Below are 24,726 nucleotides of genomic sequence, written 5' to 3'. Positions count from 1 at the left end.
AGGCATGTATAGAAAGGTTACATCTGAGTCCAATCCCATCACAATCAGGAGCACAGATTCCAAAGTATGATCCACTGGCAAGGCACTGAACTCAAGAGCCATCTGTCATGACCATAGGACCTGGGTGTCTCCATAGCCCTCAGGAGCACTACTACCTGGGTGTATCTACTTTGGCTGTCTTTGAGATCCTGCTGAGATGTGCATAAGTGCGACCCCTGTGATGACCTCTCGACTCATTTTGAAGTCTCTTAGCCATGTAAACTCATTTGTCTTTACCATTTCCCCCTTTTATTCAAGGTCTTTTTCTAGTTGTATTACCAGCTGGTGCTTGGTAGTAATCCCTCAGTGCCATGGATGCTCAGTGCCATGGAGGCTCACCTCAGTGCCAGGAGTCATGTCCCACGCTAGGGGGAAGATAATGCATTTATATGCTGAGTTTGATTTAGAGAGTGGCCACATTTGAGCAACATGGAGGCTCTCAGGAAGTAACTCCTAGGCACACTGCAACTCTAGGCCTATTTGAAATTTCAGGTACACAGGCTCATAAGCATAGTCATCAGCATGATGGTCCCATCAGTGGACTATCCTTCTTTGCTGGTCTTTTCCTTATAGTCAGGGGATTGTTGTTGTTCCATTGGGGAGTTTGACAGAGTTTTCCAGAATGGGAATTCAGTACTCTTACAGTTGTCATGTGAAACTCTACCCCATAAGTCAATACCCAACAAACATATGAACATATCTATATACCCTATATGCATGCCCTGGAGAATTCCCTCCCACCCATGCATCCCCCATCAATGACACCCCACATCAGTGCTCCTCCCCTACCATAGTTGAAGCCTTCTCTGATCCAAAACTTCTTCAAAAATGAAGTCTAATATATTGCCAAATTCAATTAATAGGAAAATGAAATAGTAATGATAAGTTTAAAGATTTTATAATAAGTTTTACTTTCTGAGAAGGTAAGCCTATCCTTAGATGTTTGTTCTTCTTGATGAGTTTCAAGAATCATTTTGTCAGGACATTTAAATTTGTTTGGAATTGTCTTGACTTAATGTGTTTATCCAGGGGGCAAGGTTAAAAGTTGTAGCTATAAATTTTAGATGGTATATATGTTACTAGAATGAAAATTTTAAAAAATGTAGGACTATACAACACAGTGACCCTAATGTAAACCGCAGATTATAGTTAATTGTAATAATATTTCATCAGTTGTAGCAAAGATAGTACACTAATGCAAGGTTTTAATAACATGGTGGATATATAGAAATCTGTCTTTTCTGCTTGATTTTTCTGTAAACTTACAACTTTTCTAATTTAAAAAAAAAAAAAAAAAGGGTTGTCCTTAGACCAGAAGGAAAAGAACTTAGAAATTCAGAATCTTGGGCCCTACCCCAGAACTAACGAGCCAGAATCTAAGTTTTAACAACATCCCCACATGGTTTGTATGCACAGTGAAGTTTGAGAAGCACTGCTTAGAGTATACAGATATGGACATGGTCCTTAACCCAAAGAAGTATATTGTTTACTAGTATATAATATGTGTCTATATTCCTATTGTTTAGTAGTATATAAATATAAATAACTTCAGTGCACTCAGAATGTATCATTATGGGAGTATAATTCTGTGTGAGATTAATTTTGGTGAGATTTAATGAAGGGCTTCATGAAGAGGTGGTATTGAAAGAAGGCCTTGAAAGGAATCATTTTGTACAGGAAAGTAGCTGAATGATAGGGAACAGGCAGAGGCAGGAGAGTTAAAGAGTCATTCATGGAATAGAAAGAGATTACACAGAACTGCAACATGAGGAACACATGAGTATGAAGTGGGACCAAAAACTGGAAAGGCAAGTAGGGCCTCTGTACATTTGGCCTTGAGTCTTTAAGGTGTGGAGGCTCAGAGATTATGAAGAGAGGACTGACATGACGAAATCAACCTTTTTCTTTCCTGCTTTGTATTACTCACTACTAATCCAGACATGTAGGGATTAGGTGAACAGTAAGTGGAATCATAGGTTGTTCTGAAAAAGAAAGTTTTGGCTAGAGAGGTGGGAGTCTTCTGGGTGACTATAGAGGGCATCTGGAAGAGTTTGGGGTGCTATTCTGCAAGAAAAGTTTCCTTATGAAGTTTTATTAAGGAATCTGATAGAACCATGGAGGACAGAATGAGACAGTAGGGCAAGGACTCTCGTTGGTGGCTAGCTGGCATTATCTCTCATTGGGAATGCCTTTGGACAGAGAGGAAAGAGGTTCTGTGAGCCTCCCTTCTTTAAAGTCTTTGCATGATTTTGTGACCATTTTGCTTTGCCTTGTGCATTTTGCAGTGGTCTTAACAAGGTTCATTTTTGGCAAACTTTAATAACTTGCTTTCTCTGAACTAATGAGAAAAGATATCTGGTGACATCAGGATTTAGAAGTTGGGGAGATGTTGGAACTAGAGAAGCTAAAGATGGGGTGACTGGATTACAGAAAATGCCCTGGAGAATATCAGGTAAAGTCACTGGGCTAGGTCGATGGTTATACAGAGAAAAATCAGAATGCTAGAGATAGACAGCAGTTTGAAGCTGCTAACTCTATTTTGCCATGGTATCCAACAGAAGTTGTTTTCTGATAAATGCTTTCACAGGCATAATTTTTCAGCCATGGAATAAATCTCTCCCCGATTTCAACAACTGTACATGCCTGGGGATGAGGGCCTTTGGGATTCCTAAGTTGCCAGGCACCAAAGTGAGTCCCAGAATTAGCTTTAGCTTTACCTTCCCTCTCCTCTGGCTACTCCAGGGCTGGCAAAGACTAGAACGTGACTGATTTTCTAAAGTAAACCAGGACTGTCTTCTGGGAGCTCTGGGACCCTCTAGGGTCAATTTTATACACCATAGTATTAGGGCCTTGTGGGGGAGTGGCAATGCAAAGAGCTAAATCTGACCACCCTGAGGTCCTTTGCTTAGGTTACTTAAAGGGCCAAACCAAGGGTTCTGGGTGCCAGAAAGTAAGGAGTGGAGAGATGCAGAGCCATGAGTGTACTTTCCAAGAGCCATATGGATGTTTCCTAAGATATACCTACATAAATGTGGACACACTTTCACATACTCATTTGCAGAAAGTGCCTAGGATCAGCTTCCCCTTCTCTCACTGCCTTACATTTAGGTAAGTAGTTCAGAGTAAAGGTGGGCTTTATACTGATATTCTTGTACCCCGTGCCCTGAACTTCAGGTGTTCAGCATCTCCTTGCCTGCTTCTTCCTTAGCCCTCCTTGCACAGTTCTCATCAACAAGATCTCTGTCTCTCAGGTCTTGGCTTTCAGCAATGCCCCTTGGAGAAACTGAGGAGGCAGTTTCTAGTTTCCAGAGACTTATCCATACCTTGGGACCAGCCCCTCCTTCAAGGGGCTGAACAATTAAGGGGAAAATAGCCATCATGGAGGGCAAAGAATTAATATAAAGGAAAATACAAGAGACTAATTATGGAATCATTGTGTTTAGTGAGTGGGGGAATGATATTTCTTTCCAAAGTTCATCACAGCAGACACTGCTATGTGAGGATAGAGCTAGCATTGCCAAGCTCCACTGTTTTTCAGGACTCCTGCTGCTTAGAGAGCTGAGAAGCACAGAAGAGCACAGATCCTGCTGTGGAGAGCCTCTCTTCACCTCAACCTTCAGTGACACCTCTCCCCAAAAGGAACTGCTATGGTGCTTTGTTCTGAGCCCCATTCCCAGGAATCCCCTTCCTTTTATTTCCTATGCTGTCTTTACCTGGATTCTTTCAAAAGCAAGAATTCATGAAACATCTGTGCTACGTAGGTTAGGTTGCAGTCCCATGAAGCCCTAAGCAGGAGCCCCATAGCATCTGGAGGTGACAATATCGTGAAGGAATAGGTTCAGGTATAGGATTGGAAGATAGCGAGAAATTACGTGGAGTGGGCAAAACTATTGCCTAGCAGCTGTGTGCTTAAACTATTTCAGAGACAAACAGGCTAGGACATGGGGGGAGTGCAAATGCTTGGATGTGGAGCCCCATATAAACTTGGATCAAAAGCTTTTTGAGGGGCAACCAATTAAATAGAGTCCAGGTCCCTGAGAGACTTCCCAGTATTCCTGGCTAGAAAGGCCTTGAAAGATTTACCTGGCAACAGGGACCACTGCTTTCCATTCCCTTTGCATTCTGCCACAGTGCCCTGGACAACTGTAAAACAGAACCATTGGTCCTGTAACTGTGTTTTTTTGAAGCAAGGAATAATTGTAAAAATAAAAACTCACCAGGATAAAATAGTTAGCAAAGGCTGATCCTAGATTGCAGGTGGATTTCAAACAGAGACTAAGTAAAAGAGAGATTTAGAATTAGAGTAGATGGAAGCAGTAAGACTATCTCTTTAAGCTTAGCCCTTTCACATTCTCCACAGGCTCAACTTTTCTGCAAGTTGTGTCTGAGATCATTTTTCCTTCTATGATTACCTTCCCCAGTTTCTTACTTTATCTTGGTGCACAATTATAACTATTGGAATATTCACTATGTACCATCCACATCACAAGATTCTCAAAGTATTCCATTGAGAGAGTCATCATTCACAAAAGTAGGTGACACTGAGACTAAGGGAAGTAAAGAAACTAAGGGTTTCACATCTGTGAGGTGTTTAAGAGTCAAGAATTTCAAACCCAAACAATGTGACTCTAAGCAAGGGTCAGAACTAAAATGACCCATGGGGAAAACCCATTGCCTGACCTGTTTTTTCTTTCATTTATAAAATAATACCTTTAGGAATACAGGTATTCTCCACAACCCCACAAGTAACTATTCCCTTAAAATAAACTATTCAAATATTTATATTACCTGAAAATAGAAGATAGATAATTTGAGGTGGTATGCTGGTTTTAGATATCACAGTAGGAGATATTATTCCTTTTCAATCTTTGTCCAATTATTTTTATGGTCACCAAAGAAATGTCTCCATTTGGTAATACTATTGTTCTTTTCTTTTTCTCTCTCGGCCTTTCCTTTTTTGCCTTTTTCTCTTATGGTTAGATAAGGCACACTCTTTGATATTTATTTAATGGAAAGTGTCAGAATATTTTTGTGGCTTCATAAAAATGTTCTGTATCTGCTAAAAATATGTATTCTTTAATTTTTGGATGTTTTCTAATTAAGCTTTTGCTTTATGTAAGCTTTCAATCTATGCCTTACTTTTTAAAAACTCTTTTCTTGACATATTTGATCTTTTCGTTTCTAAGACAGGCAGATTAAAATTTGTCAATTTCTCTTTGTGTTACTGTCCTTTTCTGTTTACATATTCCAATTTATGTGATTTAAGTTGTTACACATTCATTTCCTAGTATATTCTTATATATTTAATAATGTATTTTATTAATGAATAATTGACCAGTTTTTCCTTACTAAAAGATTCATCTTAAAGTATATTTTCTCAAATAATAATGCTGCTATACTATCATCTTTTTAGCTAGCTATTTTATGGTATGATCTTATTTTGCTAATTCCTTTGGTCTCAAACTTCTTGAGTCATTAAATTCAAGAATGTCTGTTATAGCATAAAGCTAAATTTTGTTTTGAATGATTTAGTCATATGAATCATTGTGGCCTGGAATATATCTGAATTTGTGTTATGAAGAAGTATTTTCTTTTCCAGGATTTTACCATAATTTTCAGAACCATTTTTATATATATTAAAGTTTCAATTTTTTTTTTCATTTGTGACACTTGAATTATTTTAAATTGAAGCTAATGTGTTACTTTATTGTGCCTCTTAATTTTTTCATAGGGTGCCACCATGTCTGCTTGCAATGTCACTCAGGGCCACCCTTCTTTCTTCATTCTTCAAGGCATTCCTGGAATGGAGGACAAGCACATATGGATGTCCATTCCCTTCTCCTCCATGTACTTCATCACCGTCCTCGGAAACTGCACTATCCTCTTCATCATCTCCACAGAGCGCTCCCTGCACAAACCTATGTTCCTGCTCCTCTGCATGTTGGCCCTCACGGACTTGGGCATGTCCACAACCACTATTCCCAAGGTACTGTGTATCTTCTGGTTTGGTCAGAGTGAGATCAGCTATGAGGGCTGCTTGGTCCAGCTGTTCTTCATCCACTCCATCTCTGCCATGCAGTCTGCTGTCCTGATGACCATGGCATTTGACCGCTACGTGGCCATCTGTGAGCCCCTGCGCTATACCACCATCCTTTCCAATAGTCGCATTGGGTTTATTGGTCTAGTGAGTTTGGTGAGAGCCTTCCTCTTCATTCTCCCCATGCCCATCCTCCTCCAGCAGATGCCCTTTCAGGCCAACCGTGTTATTCCCACCACATACTGTGAACACATGGCTGTGGTGAAGTTGGTGTGTATAGATACCACAGTCAACCGGATATATGGTCTGGTGGTAGCCTTATTGGTTGTTGGTCTGGACATCTCAGCTATTGGCTCCTCTTATGTGCTGATTATCCGAGCTATAATGCGGCTCTCTTCTAAGGAAGCCCACCACAAAGCAGTCAACACTTGCACTACACACATCTGTGTCATGCTTATCTCTTATACACCATCACTGTTCTCTTTTCTTACTCATCGTTTTGGCCGAGGCATTCCACCTCATATCCACACCATTCTTGGCAACCTCTACTTCCTTGTACCTCCAATGCTCAATCCCATTATTTATGGAGTAAAAACCAAGGAGTTTAGGGACAAAGTGACCAAATATGGATGTAGAAGGAAGGAGCCCATAACTACTGTTCATGGTCAGAAAACTGTCTGATAATCCAACAGTAGTTGCTATGAGGAAGAAAGTTTAAATGTATGCAGGTCCTGGGGGGAATTTGTAGTCACAGAAAAATGTCATATTGGTAGATTAGCTGTGAAATGGTTTATTCTTGGACACAGAGGCTGAAAAAGGGAACCTTCTTGGGCTCACTAGCTCAAATGCATCCCTGTGAAATGAGAATAAAGATATCCGCTCTCAGAAACTGACAGAAATTTGTGTGGTTATATTATTTGTGATAATATATGTAAACTCTTTGGACAAAACAAACACTGAACACACATAAGGTGGAATGGAATGTTTCCTATGGAGAGCACATAAGAATAAACAATAAGTAGCCCAGGATCAGTGGTGTAGAATACTACCTACCTTGTCAGAGCAAGATCAAGAGGTGAATGGATGAGCATGTAGTTTTTCATGTGCTTAAGGGAAAGATGGGAAGTGTAGATTCAGGAGAATAAGGAAGAACAAAGAATGTGTTAAAAATTGAATTGAGAATCATTATTTTCCCTCTGCAGAAGCCTTCCATTGTGGCAAAATAACTTTTTGCTTTCTTGTAGGCTTAGGAAACATAGACAGAAAATATATCCTCCAATTCTCAGAGAACATACAAAAGAAAAGGAGAAATGGGAAGGGCCTGAGCTTTAAAGTTTGGTATATTTTTTTGACTAATTTCGTACATCAAAAACTCCTAGGGTCCATTCTGCTGCTTGCCTCAACTAAATCCAATGTCTGACAAGAATCTCTTGCAAAGAGATGTTCTACAAATGCTCTCTTAATGATCATACTTATAAAAATCAGTTTTTTACTGGAAATCCGACCCTTGCGAGACCATTTCCCTGGAAGTGCAGGAAGATGTATAGACAGGGTCTCATGTGGAACTCAGATCTTGTGCCCTGATATAGGAATTTGTTAAATTCAGGGAATAATGTTTGCCATTTCTAGACAATGATTTGGGCTATAGTGGCAAATATTTTAAGACACATGACATTTGGAACTAGAAAGGTCCTAAGGTTTTTCATGACATTGAGAGCTAATATATGAAGACAGGATTCAATGACAAAGATACCTACCTTCAAAGCCACATGAACACGATTTACAGTGGTCTTAGAAAACAAAAGATCCAGGATTCAGGAGAAAAATATTAAACTTTTAGGGTTGAATAGGAAATGCCTTTTTATACACAGAAGGTCAGTGACCAATGAATATTTGCAGTAACAAGAATGGTAGAGGAACAAAGTACTTACTATCTGAAATGAACATAGAGTAGATACTGAACCCTCTACAAATATAGAAAAAAAAAACTCAGCAAAATTGTTCTTGGGATTGAAAATCTAATTGGAAAATACGTAACAGTTGTGAAAGGGCCTGAGGCACTCATTAGCCTGAGTGACTGGTAACACAAGCCTACCTTTAACTGATATTTGAAAATGAAATTTTTTTTTCATCTAATTTTAAATAGGATTAAAGTACAGAAGCTGGGAGTACATATGTACATATGCTCTAAAACATTATTAACCCCCATATTTATTTTGTTTTATTCCTTTTTTGTTGTTGTTGAGATTTTTAAAAGTTAGAAATCTATTTTTACTGAAATTATTGACAAATGATTTATATACAGCAGAGTATAATATATATTGGGAGAATTATACCTGGAAAATTGGCAGCAGCATCTGATTCTGAGGAAACCAAGGGAACTGGAGAAAGTAAAAAAAACGTAAGAAGGAAGACCTGATGTTGTCTGTACTTCTTTCTTGAGCTTTTTCCTCAAAAGTTCTATAACTCTGTGGTCGACTGAGGAGCTTGATTTATCTCCTGTTGGCTTGCTGGAAACATGACACATGACTCCATTATTGACTAACTTCTTTTCATGTCTATGGAGTTGCTCCTAACCATGCAAAAACTGACAGAATTTTCATGTGTTTGCTCTCCTGGTCAAGCTTTAATTCAATTTTGCTTTCTGTCAAATATTTGGAAGCTGAATCAACCCACGGTCAATGTCTTTATCATTGTCTACATTCCTTTTTGGAGAACTTGGGCCTTAAAATGGCCCAAACCCCAACATAAATAAATTATGTATAATTATATAAATCTATATAATAACAGTTATATAAGTAAATAAATTCTAATAAGTAAACTGTCAGGGAGTCAGTACCTCTGTCTACAGACTGGAGGATGAGAGCAGAAGCTGTTTCTCTTGGGAGAGTCTAAGTCTGGAATGTGCTCCAAAGCAGAGTCTGAGACAAAATCTTGCATATTGGCTCTTCAGTTGGCAATGTGATCCAGAGAGCAGGAGTGAAGAAGAGTGTAGAAGGAGAAGAAAGGAAAGGAGGAAAAGCCAGTACAAGAATTTCTCATCCACTTGTACTCTGTTACTGGAGATGCCTCTATCCCTAGCAGGACCATCTGAAGAGCTTTATGAAATACATCCCAGAACTCTCTTCCTAAAGGAGAGGCTTTTACTCAATGGCTCACTTGGGGTTCCAGGAATTCCTCACAGATGTTTATTGTCTTGTACTTTCTGGTTGTATATGTTAGACTAAACAGCTGTTTTCTGGAGACAGTCCATACCATGGAGTTAGGATAGGGCCATGCATGAAGTTACAGGTAGTAGGCATAGCCTGAGGTGAGACACTGTCTGATGGCACCTACATGCAACTGGTCATAGCAGCATTGGCTAAAGTAGAGCTATGGTCAAGGGAATTATGATGTAGTGGCAAAGATCTATGCAACCAATTCCTTGTAATAGGTTGTGGACTTTCTCAGAGCTTAATAAGGGGCTCAAACCTTGAACCCTTTCCACAGAATTATTAATTTATTTCCAACTTTTATATGAAAATCATCTATCTTTATTAAGAAAGTCCAAATTCACAATCATTAAGTACAACTGATGAAAGTAACCTTAATATAATCTTAACATAACACATGCATACACACACAAAATTACATATTTTAAATCACATGTCCCCAGCCTCTATACCCTACGATAAAGAAAATATTTTCCTCTCTCATTGTCCCATTCCTAAAGAGCTCCCTTTCCTAAAGAGCTTCTTGCATTTTTCTTCCATTGAGAACTCTGTGCCAGTTTGAACCTATGTTCCATTTTGATAGTATTAAAAGTACCACTATTCCCCCCTTTTCCTAAGATTCTGCCAGATATCTTCAGGAGAAATAGCTTCTGGGCACTGGTGTTCTCTTCTTCACGTACTGTAAAGTCAAATACAGCTTCCTGGGGTTACTTTATTTTTATTTTGTTTTTTTTTTCTATTTTATTTAAAAAGATTTCACATGTACAGAAGCACATAAAGAATTATATAAGCAACAACTTATGTACCCACTACCCAGTGTTAATAAATCCTGTAAGCTGAGTGATTTCTATTTCCAATTATGGTATAAACTGCTATATGGTTATCTGAGTTTCTTTAAAAACTTTATTTCAAATTCACAAAAATAAAAGAACAGAAAAAGGCAGCTCAACAAGTTATGGAAACATTACTTCTAAAAGGTTCATTTTCAGGTAATTTTATCACATCTAATTCCAACTACTAACACAGTTATTGCTCTTGTATTCAGAAAGATGCACAGATAAACACAGATTAGTTAAATGGCATAGTCAAAGTTTCTTTATTATTGAAAAAATATGAAAAGGAAAAAACATAATTGTATTCATATCTTGCAAAACCAAATCCCATATTCTTTTTTTACCTTTAGAATTAATGTAGCACCAATTTTGCTTTTGCTACAAAAACATTACAATGTTGTTAACTAAGTCCATAAAATGCTTTAGTTATATTTTTCCATGTATCACCACATACTTAATACCTCGTAGTAGAATATTCCTATATTGATAGTATTAACCACAATCCTCATCCACTTCCAAAATCCCAATATTATACATTCCCATATTATCCTCCAGCTGTCCTCCAACTAACATTAATCTCCCTTAGACTAGTCATTTCAACCATAATTACATCCATAAATCAATGTTGTTCATTACATTTATTATAATGTTATCAAGTCCAACCATTACCACATGTTTACATTTGTCCTTATTAAACATTCTGTATACATCCAGCAGCATCTTTCATTTTCATCCCACATTCCATCTCCACCAACCTAAAGTTCATAGTCTAAATCCATATGTCTATTCATTACATTTAGTTCATATCAGTGAGACCATACAATATTTGTCTTTTGTGTCTGACTAATTTCACTCAACATAATATCCTCAAGGTCCCTCCATGTGTCATGTGCTTCCCCAATTGGTTTTTTCTTACAGCTGAATAATGTACCATCGTATGAATATACCACATCTTTTTTATCCATTCATCAGTGGAAGCACACTTAGGTTGTTTCCATCTTTTAGCAATTGTATTTTTAAATAATAGTTTATTTTTGCTTGTATAATACATAATTTTGGATTATAAGATTGGATATGCTTTGCCCAATATACATCCCATCAGTTAATTTTTTTAATTAATTAATTTTTCTTTATTTTCTTTTAAATGTACATTCAAAAAGTATAAGGTCCCCATATACCCAACACCCCCCCTTCCCCACTCCTCCCAAATCAACAACCTCTTCCATCATTGTGGCACATTCACTGCACCTGGTGAATACATTTTGAAGCACTGCTGTACCACATGAACAGTGGTCTTCATTGAAGTCTATATTCTCCCCCATTCCACCCAGTGGGTCATGGTAGGACATGCAATGTCCAACATCTGTCCCTGCAGCACCACCCAGGACAACTCCAAATCCTGAAAATGCCCCCCAGCATCATATCTCTTCTTCCATCTCCCTACTGTCAGCAGCTTCCGTGGCCACTTTCTCCACATCAATATTACGATTTCTTCCCTTACAAATCACAGTAGTTCCCCAGCAGAACACCAGTAAGTCCACTCTAATCTACACTCTATTACTCCATCCTGTGGACCCTGGGATGGTTAAGTCCAGTCCCCCTCTACATCAAGAGGGGGCTTAGATTCCACATAGATAATGGATGCAATTCTCCTGTTTGCAGTTGTAGGCACTCTTGGCTCCCTGGTGTGGTGGTTGATCTTCTTCACCTCCCTATTAGGTGGCCAAGGTAAGTCCAATAAACCAGAGGGTAGGAGTTGCAAGACTCCTGAGGCTCAGGGCCTGGCTGTCACATGGGCAGTCCAGAGATTCAGGTCTCCTGAGTATACACCAACCCAAACACCAACCACAGATCCGGTAAAAGTAACAGAAGAGGCATGTGTAGAAAGGTCATATCTGAGTCCAACTCCATCACACCCAGGAAAACAAATTCCAAAGTAAGGCCAACTGACATGGCCCTGAACTCCAAAGCCATCTGCCATGACCATTGAACTTGTGGGTCTCTGTAGCACTCAGGAGAATCAATGCTTGGGTTTCTATCTACTTTGGCTGTCTCTGGTACCCTGCTGAGGCATATGTAAGCATTACCCCTCTGATGACTGCCTGACTCTTTTTTGGAGACTCATGGCCACATAAACTCATTTGTCCTTTCCATTTCCCCCTTTTATCGAAGGTCAGAAAGCAGTTTTTACACCTGATATTACATGTAGGCTGAGACATTCTGCTGGTCTGAGTTGACCCTTTTATTCAAGGTCTTTTTCTAGTTACATCATCAGCTAGTGCTTAGTAGTAATCCTTTGGCACCAGGGAGGCTCATCCCTGGGAGTCATGTCCCACACTGGGGGGAAGGTACTGCCATACATGCTGAGTTTGGCTTAGAGAGTGGCCACATTTGAGCAACATGGAGGCTCTCAGGAAGTAACTCTTAGGCACCCTGCAGCTCTAGGCCTAGTTAATATTTCAGGCACACAGGCTCATAATCTGCACCATCAGTATCAAGGGCTCATTGTTGGACCATCCATCTTTATTGGTCTTTGCCTTTGCACTTGGGGGATGGATGTTTAGTTAGGGTTTTTCTACCTCACCTTAAACTATGGCTTAAATACCTCCTCTCCTGACTTTAGTCACTGTGGTTGCTTTAATAGACCAATATATCTGAGAATATGCTAGCACACTCACAAATTCTTATCTTTGCTTTAAACTTAAAAAACAAAATATATTGACTGGCTAAATAATTTTTGTTGCAATTTGCCTAATTGTTTTAAAAACATTATGTCCTTTGATAGCTTGGATTTGGTTCTTAGAGTTTTACTTGCCAGTAACAGATTCAGAACCTTTCAATAATCAATTCTGTGGTAATAATGGCTACAGAGAGATCTATGTGTGTAAATGCAAACTAAAGCTCAGATGCTGATATTTCGAACTGTGCAAATCACAAAAGACCTATTGTTCAGGTGATTTGCCTTTGCTTTTGACAGGCACAGCATTTCTCTCTCTCTCTCTCTGTTTCTGTCTCTCAGCTCATAAATGCTGAATGCCATTTGAAATGATGCCTTGTTATCATTCGTGGCATAGTTAGGAAGTTTTCAGAGTTTAAATACATTATTTTATACTTCAAGAGAAGAAGCTACAAATTTGATTCTTTGTAAATTACGATCAGGAGAGATTGAGCATTTAATTGAGCATTTAAATATTAATTCAAATACTTGATACATGAGGAATGGGGAGTATAGGCAAGGCAGAAAAGGAAAACACTACTCACTGTAACACATGAAAACCCCATCAGAGCTTAAGGAATTTTTATAATAAAATTCTGGGCTTGATATCAGTGGTAGTATAGCAGAGCTATCGCAGAAGGGGTCTGATTTAGTGAAATTCCACTTTATATTAGTGAGATATACTAAAAATCTAATCAGAGAAAGTTTAAGCTATGGTTGACAAGTAGATAAATGAAAAGATTTCAATTCGTTTCAAGTTTCTCCCCAGCCCCATCTTTATTTGAATGGTCTGCTATTTGCTTATATGCAATATAAATGGGTAAACCGATTAAGTTTGTTTTTAGATATTTTTAAAAGGCTATTAGTATTTTTAATAAAGCATTTGACCTTCTTGTTCACTCTAATGTAAGCAGACTTTGTTGTTAAGATAACCTGAAATCCTGAAAACTAGGACAGAGGCATCGACATCTGGATGGAAACTTGAGGACCCCTAGAAATCTGGTGGCAGATATTCTAATTTTTAGCAAATTACCAAGTGTGAACTTAAGAAAAATGCATCCTTAATATAAATATCTTTACATATCTTTTATGAAACAACATATACAGTGAAAATTAAATAAGGTATAACTTCTGCATACAAAATTGAATTATTGTTTATAATTTCTATAAATGGGAACATATTATTCTGAGTATTTATTTATTAATATGCCAGCATCTCTTCCACATCAGCACAAATTGAGTCATGTTCTCTTTCATTGTTGCATAATATTCCTTTTTATGTTTGCTACATTTATTTAAGCAGTCACTTATTGATAGACAGAAGTTTGTTTCCAGTCTTTTGTTGTTCAAAAAAATGTTACATGAATATATTTTTATATTAACCTTTTAGAGTACGTAGCAAGTATTATCGAGAAATAGAATTACTAGAGAAAATAATAAGAATTTTTTTGCTTATTGTAACAAGTTTTGTCTGATCACTAAAAAATACTACATGAACTATAAACGTTAAAGATAAAGCATAGAATGCAAACAACCTGCCATATAATGATTTGTAATAATTTGAAATGCATCTATTCAGACCTATTCCTTATGTAAATAAAAATTCTACAAATATTATTACTAACAAATGATACCATACTTATACATACTATTTTATAATTTGTGTTTTAAACTAGTATTAGTTGATATCAACCCATGATCGTAGAAATAGATTCATCGCACTTTTTTAAAAAATCAAAACTATTTTGTAGTATTCTTTAATCCTGTATGGGTAGATATTTGGATTGATTGCAGTTATAAACAATGCTGTGACCTGAGAGCAGTGATCACCAAAAGATGACCTGTGGGCTAAATTTAGCATGCCACTTGCTTTTAAATGTTTATTGGAACACAGCCATGCTCATATGTTTATATATCATCTATGACTGCTTTTGCACCATAGTGTCTGGGTTAATTAATTGTGACAGAGACAATATAGGCCTACAAAGATGAAAAACAATGTTTACTACCTGACCCTTTATAGACTGCTGCCTTAAAGGAACAGAAGAGTCAGAGAAAAATCATGGGGAATAATTTCTCTAAATTTTCTTTTCTCTGCTCTCCAAATTCCTTCCATTGTCCTATAATGTCCATACAAAAGCTCCTCACAGACTTCCTACCACAGGGAGTCCAAATGACTGAAAGCCCTGGCTCCCCTGCTCTGAAATCCATTGCTACATCTGCACCAAGGTGATTTCTCCCATGGGCTACTCCCTACCAATGACTGAGTTTGAAGGATACTAAAGAACAACAATTCCTGGGGACATGGGACATCTTGATAGACACCTTGGTAGGCTTACTTTGGCTTTGAATGGCAATCTAAGGTGGATTACTCATGACTTTCTCTCTTTCCCCTTAATTTAGGGCTAGCGTGCATTGTGGTCTAACTTTTCTAACCTATACTAGGTTTCATCCTACTTTCTTTCAAATGGGTATTTTTCCAAATTAAATTCTTATATATTATATGCAGTCTTGGTACTGAGATGGTACAAGTGATAATATACGGAAGTGGGACTAGCTCACTCCATGCCTAGCAGGCAAAGAAGATGCTCTTCTGATTGGTAGGTGGGGCAGGGTAGTATCTAGAAAGAGACTAAGATTTCACTGGGGATGGAAATGCCATGGCAGGTACAATGATGCATTTGGAAACTTCAGGGGGAAGCCAGTCCTACAAACGCAATGTAATTTACTAGTTACTGGCAATTTGTTTTGATGCTCTGTAGAAGGATAATGAGAAACTGAGAGCAATTAATAAACATTTAATAGCTAAATGTAGAACTTCAGTGGTGGTAGTTTATGAAAGACCTTCATTACATTTAGTGCAAAGCCAGGCACAGTGTAATGGCAGGCCGAAGACCTAATTGTAAACACCACAGGGCTTCAATGATGTTTGAACATTTGGCCAAAGCAGGTCTGTTATGTATCAGTTAGAGTCCTGGTAGGTAAAACCTGGAATCTTGAAAACTGGGATAGATACATTAAGATCTGGATGCATGCTCTTGAGGACATTGACTCAATAATCCCCTTTGAACTTTCTGGATGTGCAGAAGTGGCCAACCCTTCCCTAGAAAGATCTGACAATACTGTGTTGTATTGTGTTGGAAGATGCTGCAGAAGCTTGCCCCAAAAGACAACAGGCACACCCTACTCATGTCAGTCCCCCTCAGCCTCTCCACGTGGCCAGACTGAAAACTAGGGCTAAAGTTTTGCATACCATAGCTAGATACATTCTAGAACTCATGAAGAAAAGGAAGAGATTATACACCTAAAGAATTACAAAAATTAGCTGGCATATAATTGACAGGTACCAGGAGCAACTGCTGGACTTAAGTTTTAAGGGTGTTAGATCAAAAGAGCTGGGATATAAGGTTAAATGAGCAAAAATCAATTGACTTCACCAGGACATGCTAGTTAACACTTGTATTAGTATTCTATCATTGCATAACAAATCACCACAAACTTAGCAGGCAAAGTCCAGCTGGAGTTCCTTGATTAGGTTCTAAGTCCTGCAAATAGTCCTTCATTGCTCTTAGCGCCACCCTCTGGATTCTTGTCTCCACCTTTTAGGTCCTTGGTTCTACCTTCTCAGTCATCCTTCATTTTTCAAGAAAGGTAGCATGTGTTTGTAGCTAGGTAGGTTTTCTTTTTTTAATTTTAAGAAATCAATTTTATTGATATATATTAATAAAGCATAAATCCACCCAAAGTGTACAATTAATGGTGTTTGATATAATCACATATTTGTGCACTCACCATTTCAGTCATTCTTAGAGCACTTTCATTATTCCTATAATAATAATAATAAACAACAAACAAAACTCATCATCTCTCAATTTCCCTATACTTCTCCTGCCATACAGAGCTGCTATTCTTCCTTCTCTCTAGTATATTTGTATTTATATTTTGTAGAAACAGTCTTATACATGCAGTATCACCCTTATTTGTGTTTTACATGAGTTTTTACTATCATATAGTACCATGTTATGGTTTTTAGCTTTCCTTCTAGTAGTATACATGACCATAGACTTTCCTTTTCAACCACTATCATACCCAAGTATGTCGCTAGTTACACCCTGATCCTTGTTGTCATATGTTTCATGACTTCATTTCTTCTTACCACTGCATCATATACCATCATGTGTATACTCCACAATTTGTTTATCCATTCATTAGTTATTGGACATTTGGGTTGTTTCCAATTTTTGGCTATCATGAATAATGCTGCTGTACACATCAGTGTGCAGATGTCTATTCAGCTCACTGCTCTCAGTTCTTCTGGGTGTATATACCTAGCAGTGGCATTGCCAGGTCCTATGGCAAATTAATATTCAACTTCCTTAGGAACTGCCAAACAGTCCTCCACAATGTATATGTCATTCTACATTCCCATTACCGGTGAATAAGCATTCCTCCCCACATCCTCTCCAAAATTTAGTTTTCTTACTTTTTAATAGAGCCTAGTCTAATAGGTGTGAAATAATATCTCATAGCAGTTTGATTTGTATTTCCATAATTGATAGTGATGTTGAACCTTTTTTCATGCGTTTCTTTGTCTTCTGTATTTCTTTGGACAGTTGTCGTTTCAATTCTTTTGCCCAATTTTAAATCAGATATTTTGTCTTTTTAATATGGAGTTGTATGAACTTCTTATATAGCATGGATATTAAACCCTTTTCAGGTATGTGATTGCTAAATTGACATCTTAACAATCTTTAATCTTCCAATCCATGAACACAGAATGTCCTTCCATTTATTTAAGTCTTCTTCGGTTTCGTTTAGCAATGTTTTGTAATTTTCTGAATGAGTTCCTTATTGTCCTTGGTTAAGTATATTCATAAATATTTGATTGTTTTAATCAATGGAATTTTGGAATTTTTTTCTCAGTCCCTTCTCATAATATACATCAATAATGTATAGAAATGCTATTGATTTTTTGCATATTAACCTTGTATCCTGCCACTTGCTGAACATTCTATTAATACTAATAGCTTTGTTTTGGGTTTTTCAGGATTTTTTAAATATAGGATCATGTCATCAGTGAAGAGTGAAAATTTTATTTCTTTCTTTCCTATTAGGATTCCTTTTATTTCTCTGTCTAGCCTAATTTCTTTGATTAGAACTTCAAGCACAATATTGAATAACAGCGGTGACATTAGGTTTTCTTGTCTTCTTCCTGATCTTAGCAGTACAATGTTAGCTGTAGGTTTTCATATATGCACTTTACTGTATTGAGAAAGCTTCCTTCTATTCCTGTCTTTCAGAGTGTTTTTATCAAGAAAGGGTGCTCTATTTTGTCAAATGCTTTTTTTGCATCAATTGAGAGGATCATGTGATTTTTCTTCTTCAAGTCATAAATATGGTTTATTACACTAATTGATTTTCTTGTGTTGAACCACTCTTGCATACCTGGAATAAAACCCTCTTGATCATGACTTATCATTCTTTTAATGTGCTTTTGGATTCTCTTTGCAAAACACTTGCAAACAGAATCCAAAAGCACATTAAAGTACACACATAGAAAAGCACAGAAAGCTTTTTTTAAAAAATTTTCTCCCCCTTCCTCCCTCCCGGCCCCCCCCACCCAAGTTGTCTGCTCTCTGTGTCCATTTGCTCTGTGTTCTTCTGTGACCACTTCTATCCTTATCATTGGCACTGGGAATCTGTGTTTATTTTTGTTGTTGTTGTGTCATCTTGTTGTGTCAGCTCTCCGTGTGTGGAGCCATTCTTGGGCATGCTGCACTTTCTTTCACGCTGGGTGGCTCTCTCCACGGGGGCACCCCTGCATGGCAGGGCACTCCTTGTGTGCATCAGCACTGGGCATGGGCCAGCTCCACATGGGTCAAGGAGGCCCGGGGTTTGAACTGCGGGCCTCCCATGTGGTAGGCGGATGTTCTATCCATTGGGCCAAGTCCGTTTCCCAACACAGCATAGAAAGCTTTTGATCTTTCTGAGGTCTTAGCAAAAGGTCAAATAGTCACACTTGTAGTCTTTTCCCTAGAGCAGGATTTCATGATAACAAATCTTTCAATTTAGCATCTTTTGCCCCTATACAGCAGAGAATTTTCAATATCATCAGCCCCAGTTCCATTTTGTTTAAAAGTTCTTCCCTCAATTTCTCTCTCTCTTTTTGCATTTTACATTAAACAGCAAGAAGGTAACACCTTCAACCCTGTGCCTAAAAATGATCAGCTTAATATCCAAGTTCATCATTGTCCAATCAAGCTTTACACTAAAGTGCAGGAACAATTCCACTGAGTTTTCTACCATTAATAATAACAATAGCTCCTTCCTCCAGTTTCACCCAATTATCACCAATAATGCATTCCTCACTTCTTTGTGAGCTCTCATTGGCACTGTTCTCAGTGTCCATATTTTTACAATTATCTGCACAAGGCAATTTAAGCTTTCTCTATCACACTGCATAAAATTCTCTGTAAACTTCTTCCATGGAATTCTTCTCATATTCTGAATATCTCTGAATTCTCCTTCTGCTACCAGCAAGAAAAAAATCTCTTCTTTTTAAGTGCTCAGATATTTGTTAGGCCTATCTGCACAACCTCCTTATGTTAAGGTCAACTAATTGGTAATCTTAATTACATTTGCAAAATATATTTTGTCACATAATATAACATATTCCTAGGAGTAAGAATGCTGAGATCATGGGGGCCTATTCTAGCTTGCTAAAAGCTGCTAGAAGTAATATAACAGAATTTTTTTGACTTTTATAGTGGGAGTTTAGGTTAAAAGCTTACAGTTCTGAGGCTGTGAAAATGTCCAAATCAAGGCATCATCAGAGATACTGTCTCACTGAAGGTCAGTTCTTGGCAATCAGGCATATAATGGCATCATCTAAAGAGAGTTTCCCTCCAAGCTCAACTGTAGGCAATCAGTCATATGGCAGGGCACAATGGCAGCTCTGTCCAAGGCATCAAGTGAAGCTCTCTCCCCAAGCTCAGCTGTGGGCAATCAGGCATATGGCTTGACTCTCTCCTCTCCTTCAGGTCTTATCTCTCAGCCTCTTGGAGGCTTTTTTCTGTGCCTCTGTGCTTCACTAATTCCAGGCTCTAGCTTCCAGGATTTCTCTCTTTCAGTATCTGGTGTTTTTACAGTCTCTGCCACTGTTTTCCTTGTGAATCTGCTGTTTTTAGTCCTCCAGTTAAAGAGGATTCCAGCAGAAGGACCAAGGCCAATCCTGAGTCCTTCAATCCAGTCAAAGGCCCTCAACTAAAGCAACACAAGCAAAAGTGTCCCACACCCACAGAAATGGATTATTCCTAAGGATGTGATTTTCTGGGATCCACTAAGCATGAAACTTTCAAAGGGCCATACTGGAATTCTGTCTACCATAACTCCAGGTATGGAGCAAACTCACCTCTGGTATAGCCCTTGGAACCTTGAAAATATGGTGACCAATTCTCAGTAAAGTAGAAATGCTCGGTAGAAGAAGAGTGAAATAGACATGATAGAAGAGATATGCTACATAAGCCCAGAAGACCCAACAAAGGATTATGTTCCATGAGAGCGCCAAGAACACACCATCCACCAAGGCCATTAGGGATGCGTTAATGAGAGGGACACCAGCATCTCTATGTAGTTCAATAGTGACTGTCCTCTATAGACATGGGATAATGGTTGAAGATGTGATCATAGAACTTGGCTCATTACCATCCAAGATGATAATAAAATCCCAAAGTAATAGAGGCTGGATGATATCCCTTAACCATTAAAATCCAAAAGACCACAATTACCATAATAACTTGTAAGATTGGTAGAATAGCTAAGGGAATTTGATGGCAGAGTGTTGTTGAAATGGTTAATGGAGCTTGTGATTCTAGGGGAAAAACATAAAGGCACTCAGCAACGGAACTACTTACCATTAACCCACTGAATGTATTGGGGGAGACTGTAAACTACAATGTAAACTATAATCTATGTGGGGCAGCAGTGCTCCAAAATATATTTACCAAATGCAGTGAACGTGCCACAATAATGAAAGAGGTTGTTCATGTGGGAGGAGTGGGGGGTGTGTGTGTGGGGGGGGGGGGGCGGGCAGGATCTGGGAATCTTTTATATTTTTTAATGTAACATTTTTTGTGATCTATGTTTCTTCAGATAAACACAATAAAAATGACATAAAAATAAATTTTTAATAGGTGACTTATACTACATTTAGGAGTATTACTTACATCCATGTTCTGGGTGACATGGAAGGCTGCCAGCTTTAATTGGTGGTCAGGAGCTGTAGGTCCAGGCAACAGTACAATTATTTCTGATGCTTAGTTCATGATATACAGAAAACCTAAGTTAGTGGACATATCAGTGATGGGACAAGATGCTGCATGGGACTAATGGCAAGTTCCAATGGGAGTATTAGAATGAAGAATCTTGAGGTTTTGGGATAAGACCATGCCACCTTTAGCAGAGAACTAGTTGCCTTTTGAGAAACAGCTGTTGGTGTTACTGGGCCCTGGCAGAGATAAGGCACTTTAGGATGGAATCTGTGGTAGCCAAACACCAAGATACCTCCAATAATCTCTGCTTCCTGGTATTCATGCCCATTTTTCAGTCCCATCATACATTGTATCAGGGTTAGTTTGCATGACCAACTGGATTGGGAGAAGTGATGGTATCTAGTGGTTTGGATTAAACATGAGAATTTATTGACTCATAGTTTTGAGGCTAAAAGATGCCCAAAATCAAGATATCATCAAGGCTTGCTTTCTCTCTGAAGATGATAGCATTCTGGTGCTGGCTGCCATCAGCCTGTAGAGTTCTTTGCCTTGTATTTCTGTCTCACATTACATGGTAATATCGTTTCCCTTTGTATGTCTATGACTTCTGGGTTCTCATTATAAAGCCTTAAGTAATCACATTTAAGGCCCACCATAGTTCAATTCGTCACACCTTGACTAAAAATTAAATCTTTAAAAGCTCCTTTTTACAATAGGTTCACACTCACAGGAATGTGGATTAAGATTAAGAACATGTGCTTGTTGGGGTTCCATAATTCAGCCTACCATGGATAGTAAGTCATTTCTAAGAATCAAAGGCACTGTAGTTTCTTTCTCTCTGATTACTAATTCTTCAGGATTCTTGACTCCATGACATAGGGTTACTCCAACAGTCCTATGGAGAAATTCATGTTACAAGAAACTGTGGCCTCCGGATAACAACCATCAACGTGAGTGCCTTCTTGGAAGTGGATCCTTTAGCCCCATTCAAACTTTCAGATGCCTGCAGCAATGCCAACATCTTTACTAAAACCTCATGAAAGTCCCTGAGCCAAAACCATGGAGTTAATACATGCTTAAATTCCTGATTCTTAGAAACTGTGGGAGATAATAAATATTGGTTGTTTTAACTCACTATGTTTTTTTTCCCCACTATGTTTTAAGGTAATTTTTTATATAGTAATATATAATGAAGTGACATATGTCCAAAACTTCCCACAATGCACTGATATCTTTCAGACCCACCAAGTTATAAAGTCAGTAGTCCATCATTAGATGAAAATGGTACATCTAAGATTGAGCCTGACCTGAGCAATATAACAGGGTACAAGTAAACTGCTTAAGCAGAAATTTCAGGCCCCCATATCACATGCCACAGTTACACTAATGTCCTTCCCCAGCTTTCACCTAGGGGTATATAGGGATATCTGTATAACCAACTAGGGAAGAAGAAAAAGCCCTAGCACAATTTGCAGATGGGTCATCTTGGCAGGTGGGTGCAAACAGAAAATGGATAGAGGGTATAGTGGTTGATTTGATGTATCAACATGGCTAGCTTATAGCATCTATTTGTTTGGTCAAATATTTCCCTAGATGTTGCTGTGGACGTACTTTGTAGATGTGATTAACATTTACTATTAGTTGAATTTACCGTTTGGTAATGTAGGTGGGGCCTTATCCAATCATTTGAAAGCTTTAAGAGCAAGAACTTACACCTGTTTTTCCCTCTCCCTCCCATCAGAACCTCTGGTGGCCAGTGCTTTCACATCAATGATGAAAATTCTTCCATTGCTGGAATAACAATAAGTCTATAGTAGAACTAACAGTAAGTCTACTTTAGTCCATCGCTCATTCCCCAATCTTGATGATGCTGGGATGGTGATGCCTACTCTGCCTCTAATTGAGAGGGGCTTAGATCCCATGGGGCAAATGAATGGATCTATCTTGCTTGCAGTTGGAGATGTATTTTATTCCTTGAGGTGGGCATTGTCCATCATCATCTCCTTGTTAGTTGTCCTGGGTGAGTCCAATGAGCTGGAGAGTAGGTGTTGCAAGTCTGTTGAGATTCAAGGCCCAACTGGCATGTGGACAGCCCAAATATTTAAGTCTCTTGGTTAAGTCTCGCAGATCCTGCTGAGACATGCATGTGCATATTCTCTAGAATATTGAGGCATTTCAAACACACTGGAATTGTCCTGAATGATGTTGCAATGATGGATGCAGGCCATTAAATATTTTGCTATAACTTACAAAATTGTGCAGGGCAGAGTGTAAACTGTAACTTAAATTATAATCCACACTCAGTGACAATGCTCCAATATGTGTTCAATTGTAACAAATGTGCCACACTAATGAAAGATGTTGTTAATGTGGGAAAGTGTGGGAGGGGTAGGGAGTAGGATATGTGGGAATCCCCTATATTTTTTATTTAACATTTATGTAATCTAAATCATTTAAAATTTTAAAAAAATATTGATAAAAATAGTAATAGAAAGAGCAAGAACTATAGTTTCCAGAAGAAATTCTGCCTCAGTACTATACCCTCCGCTCCTCTTGGAGTTTCCAGCCTGCTATCCTTCTCTATGGATTTTGGACTCAAAATGTCAATATCAGTTCTTACAAAATTCCAGCCTGCCAGCTTCACCTAAGAAATTAGAACTCAAGACTTCAACATCCGTCTTACCAGAATTTCCAACCTGCCTGCCTGTTCTACAAAATTCAGAATTGCCAAGTTCCCACAATTGCATGAGCAAGTCCTTAGCATAAGTCTCTTTGCATAAATGTATTAATATAACCTCTTGTTGGCTCTGTTTTTCTGGAAAATCCTGACTAATACAATGGGTTGTATTACAACCATGTTCAAGGGAATCCCTAAAATACAGTAAAGAGGGAAAATATTCCCCAATAGGTGGATCTGTGAGCAGGCACTCAGTCATTTGCTTTGAATGGAAGGAGAAGTGGTTTGCAGTAAGAATATAGATTCTTGGAAATAAAAGGCCTAAAACTTTGGAGACAAGTAAATCTGGGTTAAAAGCCAAATAAGTTGAAGATTTTTGTACTGTTAATGCCTACCAGAATGCATGCACATCAGAAAAATTCATCAAACAACCAAGTAGAACGAATGTTTCAGCCAACTGATGTTAGCCAGTCTTCATCATCAGCTCCTGCAGAACAAGCAGAGTAGCCATGCTGGCGATTTGGAGGCTATGCATAAACTCGACAGCCTGAAGTTCCACTTATTAAGGCTGATCTAGTTGTTGCTTCTGGGTATCTAATTTGTTAGGAGAAAGATCAATGATGAATCCCTAATATAACAGTATTCCTTGTGGAAATCCACTGACTACATGATAGCAGTTGACCATATCAGTTCCTTCCACCCAGAGGATGTTCAGTGATTTATTGCCACAGGGATAGATTTATTCCAGGTATGAGTTTGCCTGTCAGGCTTTCAGAGCATCAGCCAGCATTACTATCAAGAGTTTATGGAATTGGAGTGGATGTGGCTCAAGCAGTTGGGTGCCTGCTTCCTGTTGGGTTCGATTCCTGGTGCCTCCTAAAGAAGTTGAGCTGATGTGATGAGTTTACACAATGAGCTGATGAACAATTAGGCACAATGGAC

The 24,726-nt window shown here is 38.3% G+C and overlaps 1 protein-coding gene across 1 annotated transcript in view; it reads left to right on the top strand.

Moving 5' to 3' along the window:
- The window catches only part of LOC131280224 (uncharacterized), a 61,218-nt gene that overhangs the window by 18,620 nt on the left and 17,872 nt on the right, over positions 1 to 24,726 (top strand). Inside the window, exon 3 of the mRNA XM_071218362.1 lies at positions 5,832 to 6,025. Within this exon, the coding sequence (XP_071074463.1) occupies positions 5,832 to 6,025 (194 nt within the window). The remainder of the gene's footprint in view (positions 1 to 5,831; positions 6,026 to 24,726) is intronic.

The sequence above is a fragment of the Dasypus novemcinctus genome, chromosome 10, assembly GCF_030445035.2.
Source record: "Dasypus novemcinctus isolate mDasNov1 chromosome 10, mDasNov1.1.hap2, whole genome shotgun sequence".
In the NCBI taxonomy this organism is placed as follows: Eukaryota; Metazoa; Chordata; class Mammalia; order Cingulata; family Dasypodidae; genus Dasypus; species Dasypus novemcinctus.
Note: the sequence above shows the minus strand (reverse complement) of the source record. Positions and strands in the feature narration are given on the sequence as shown.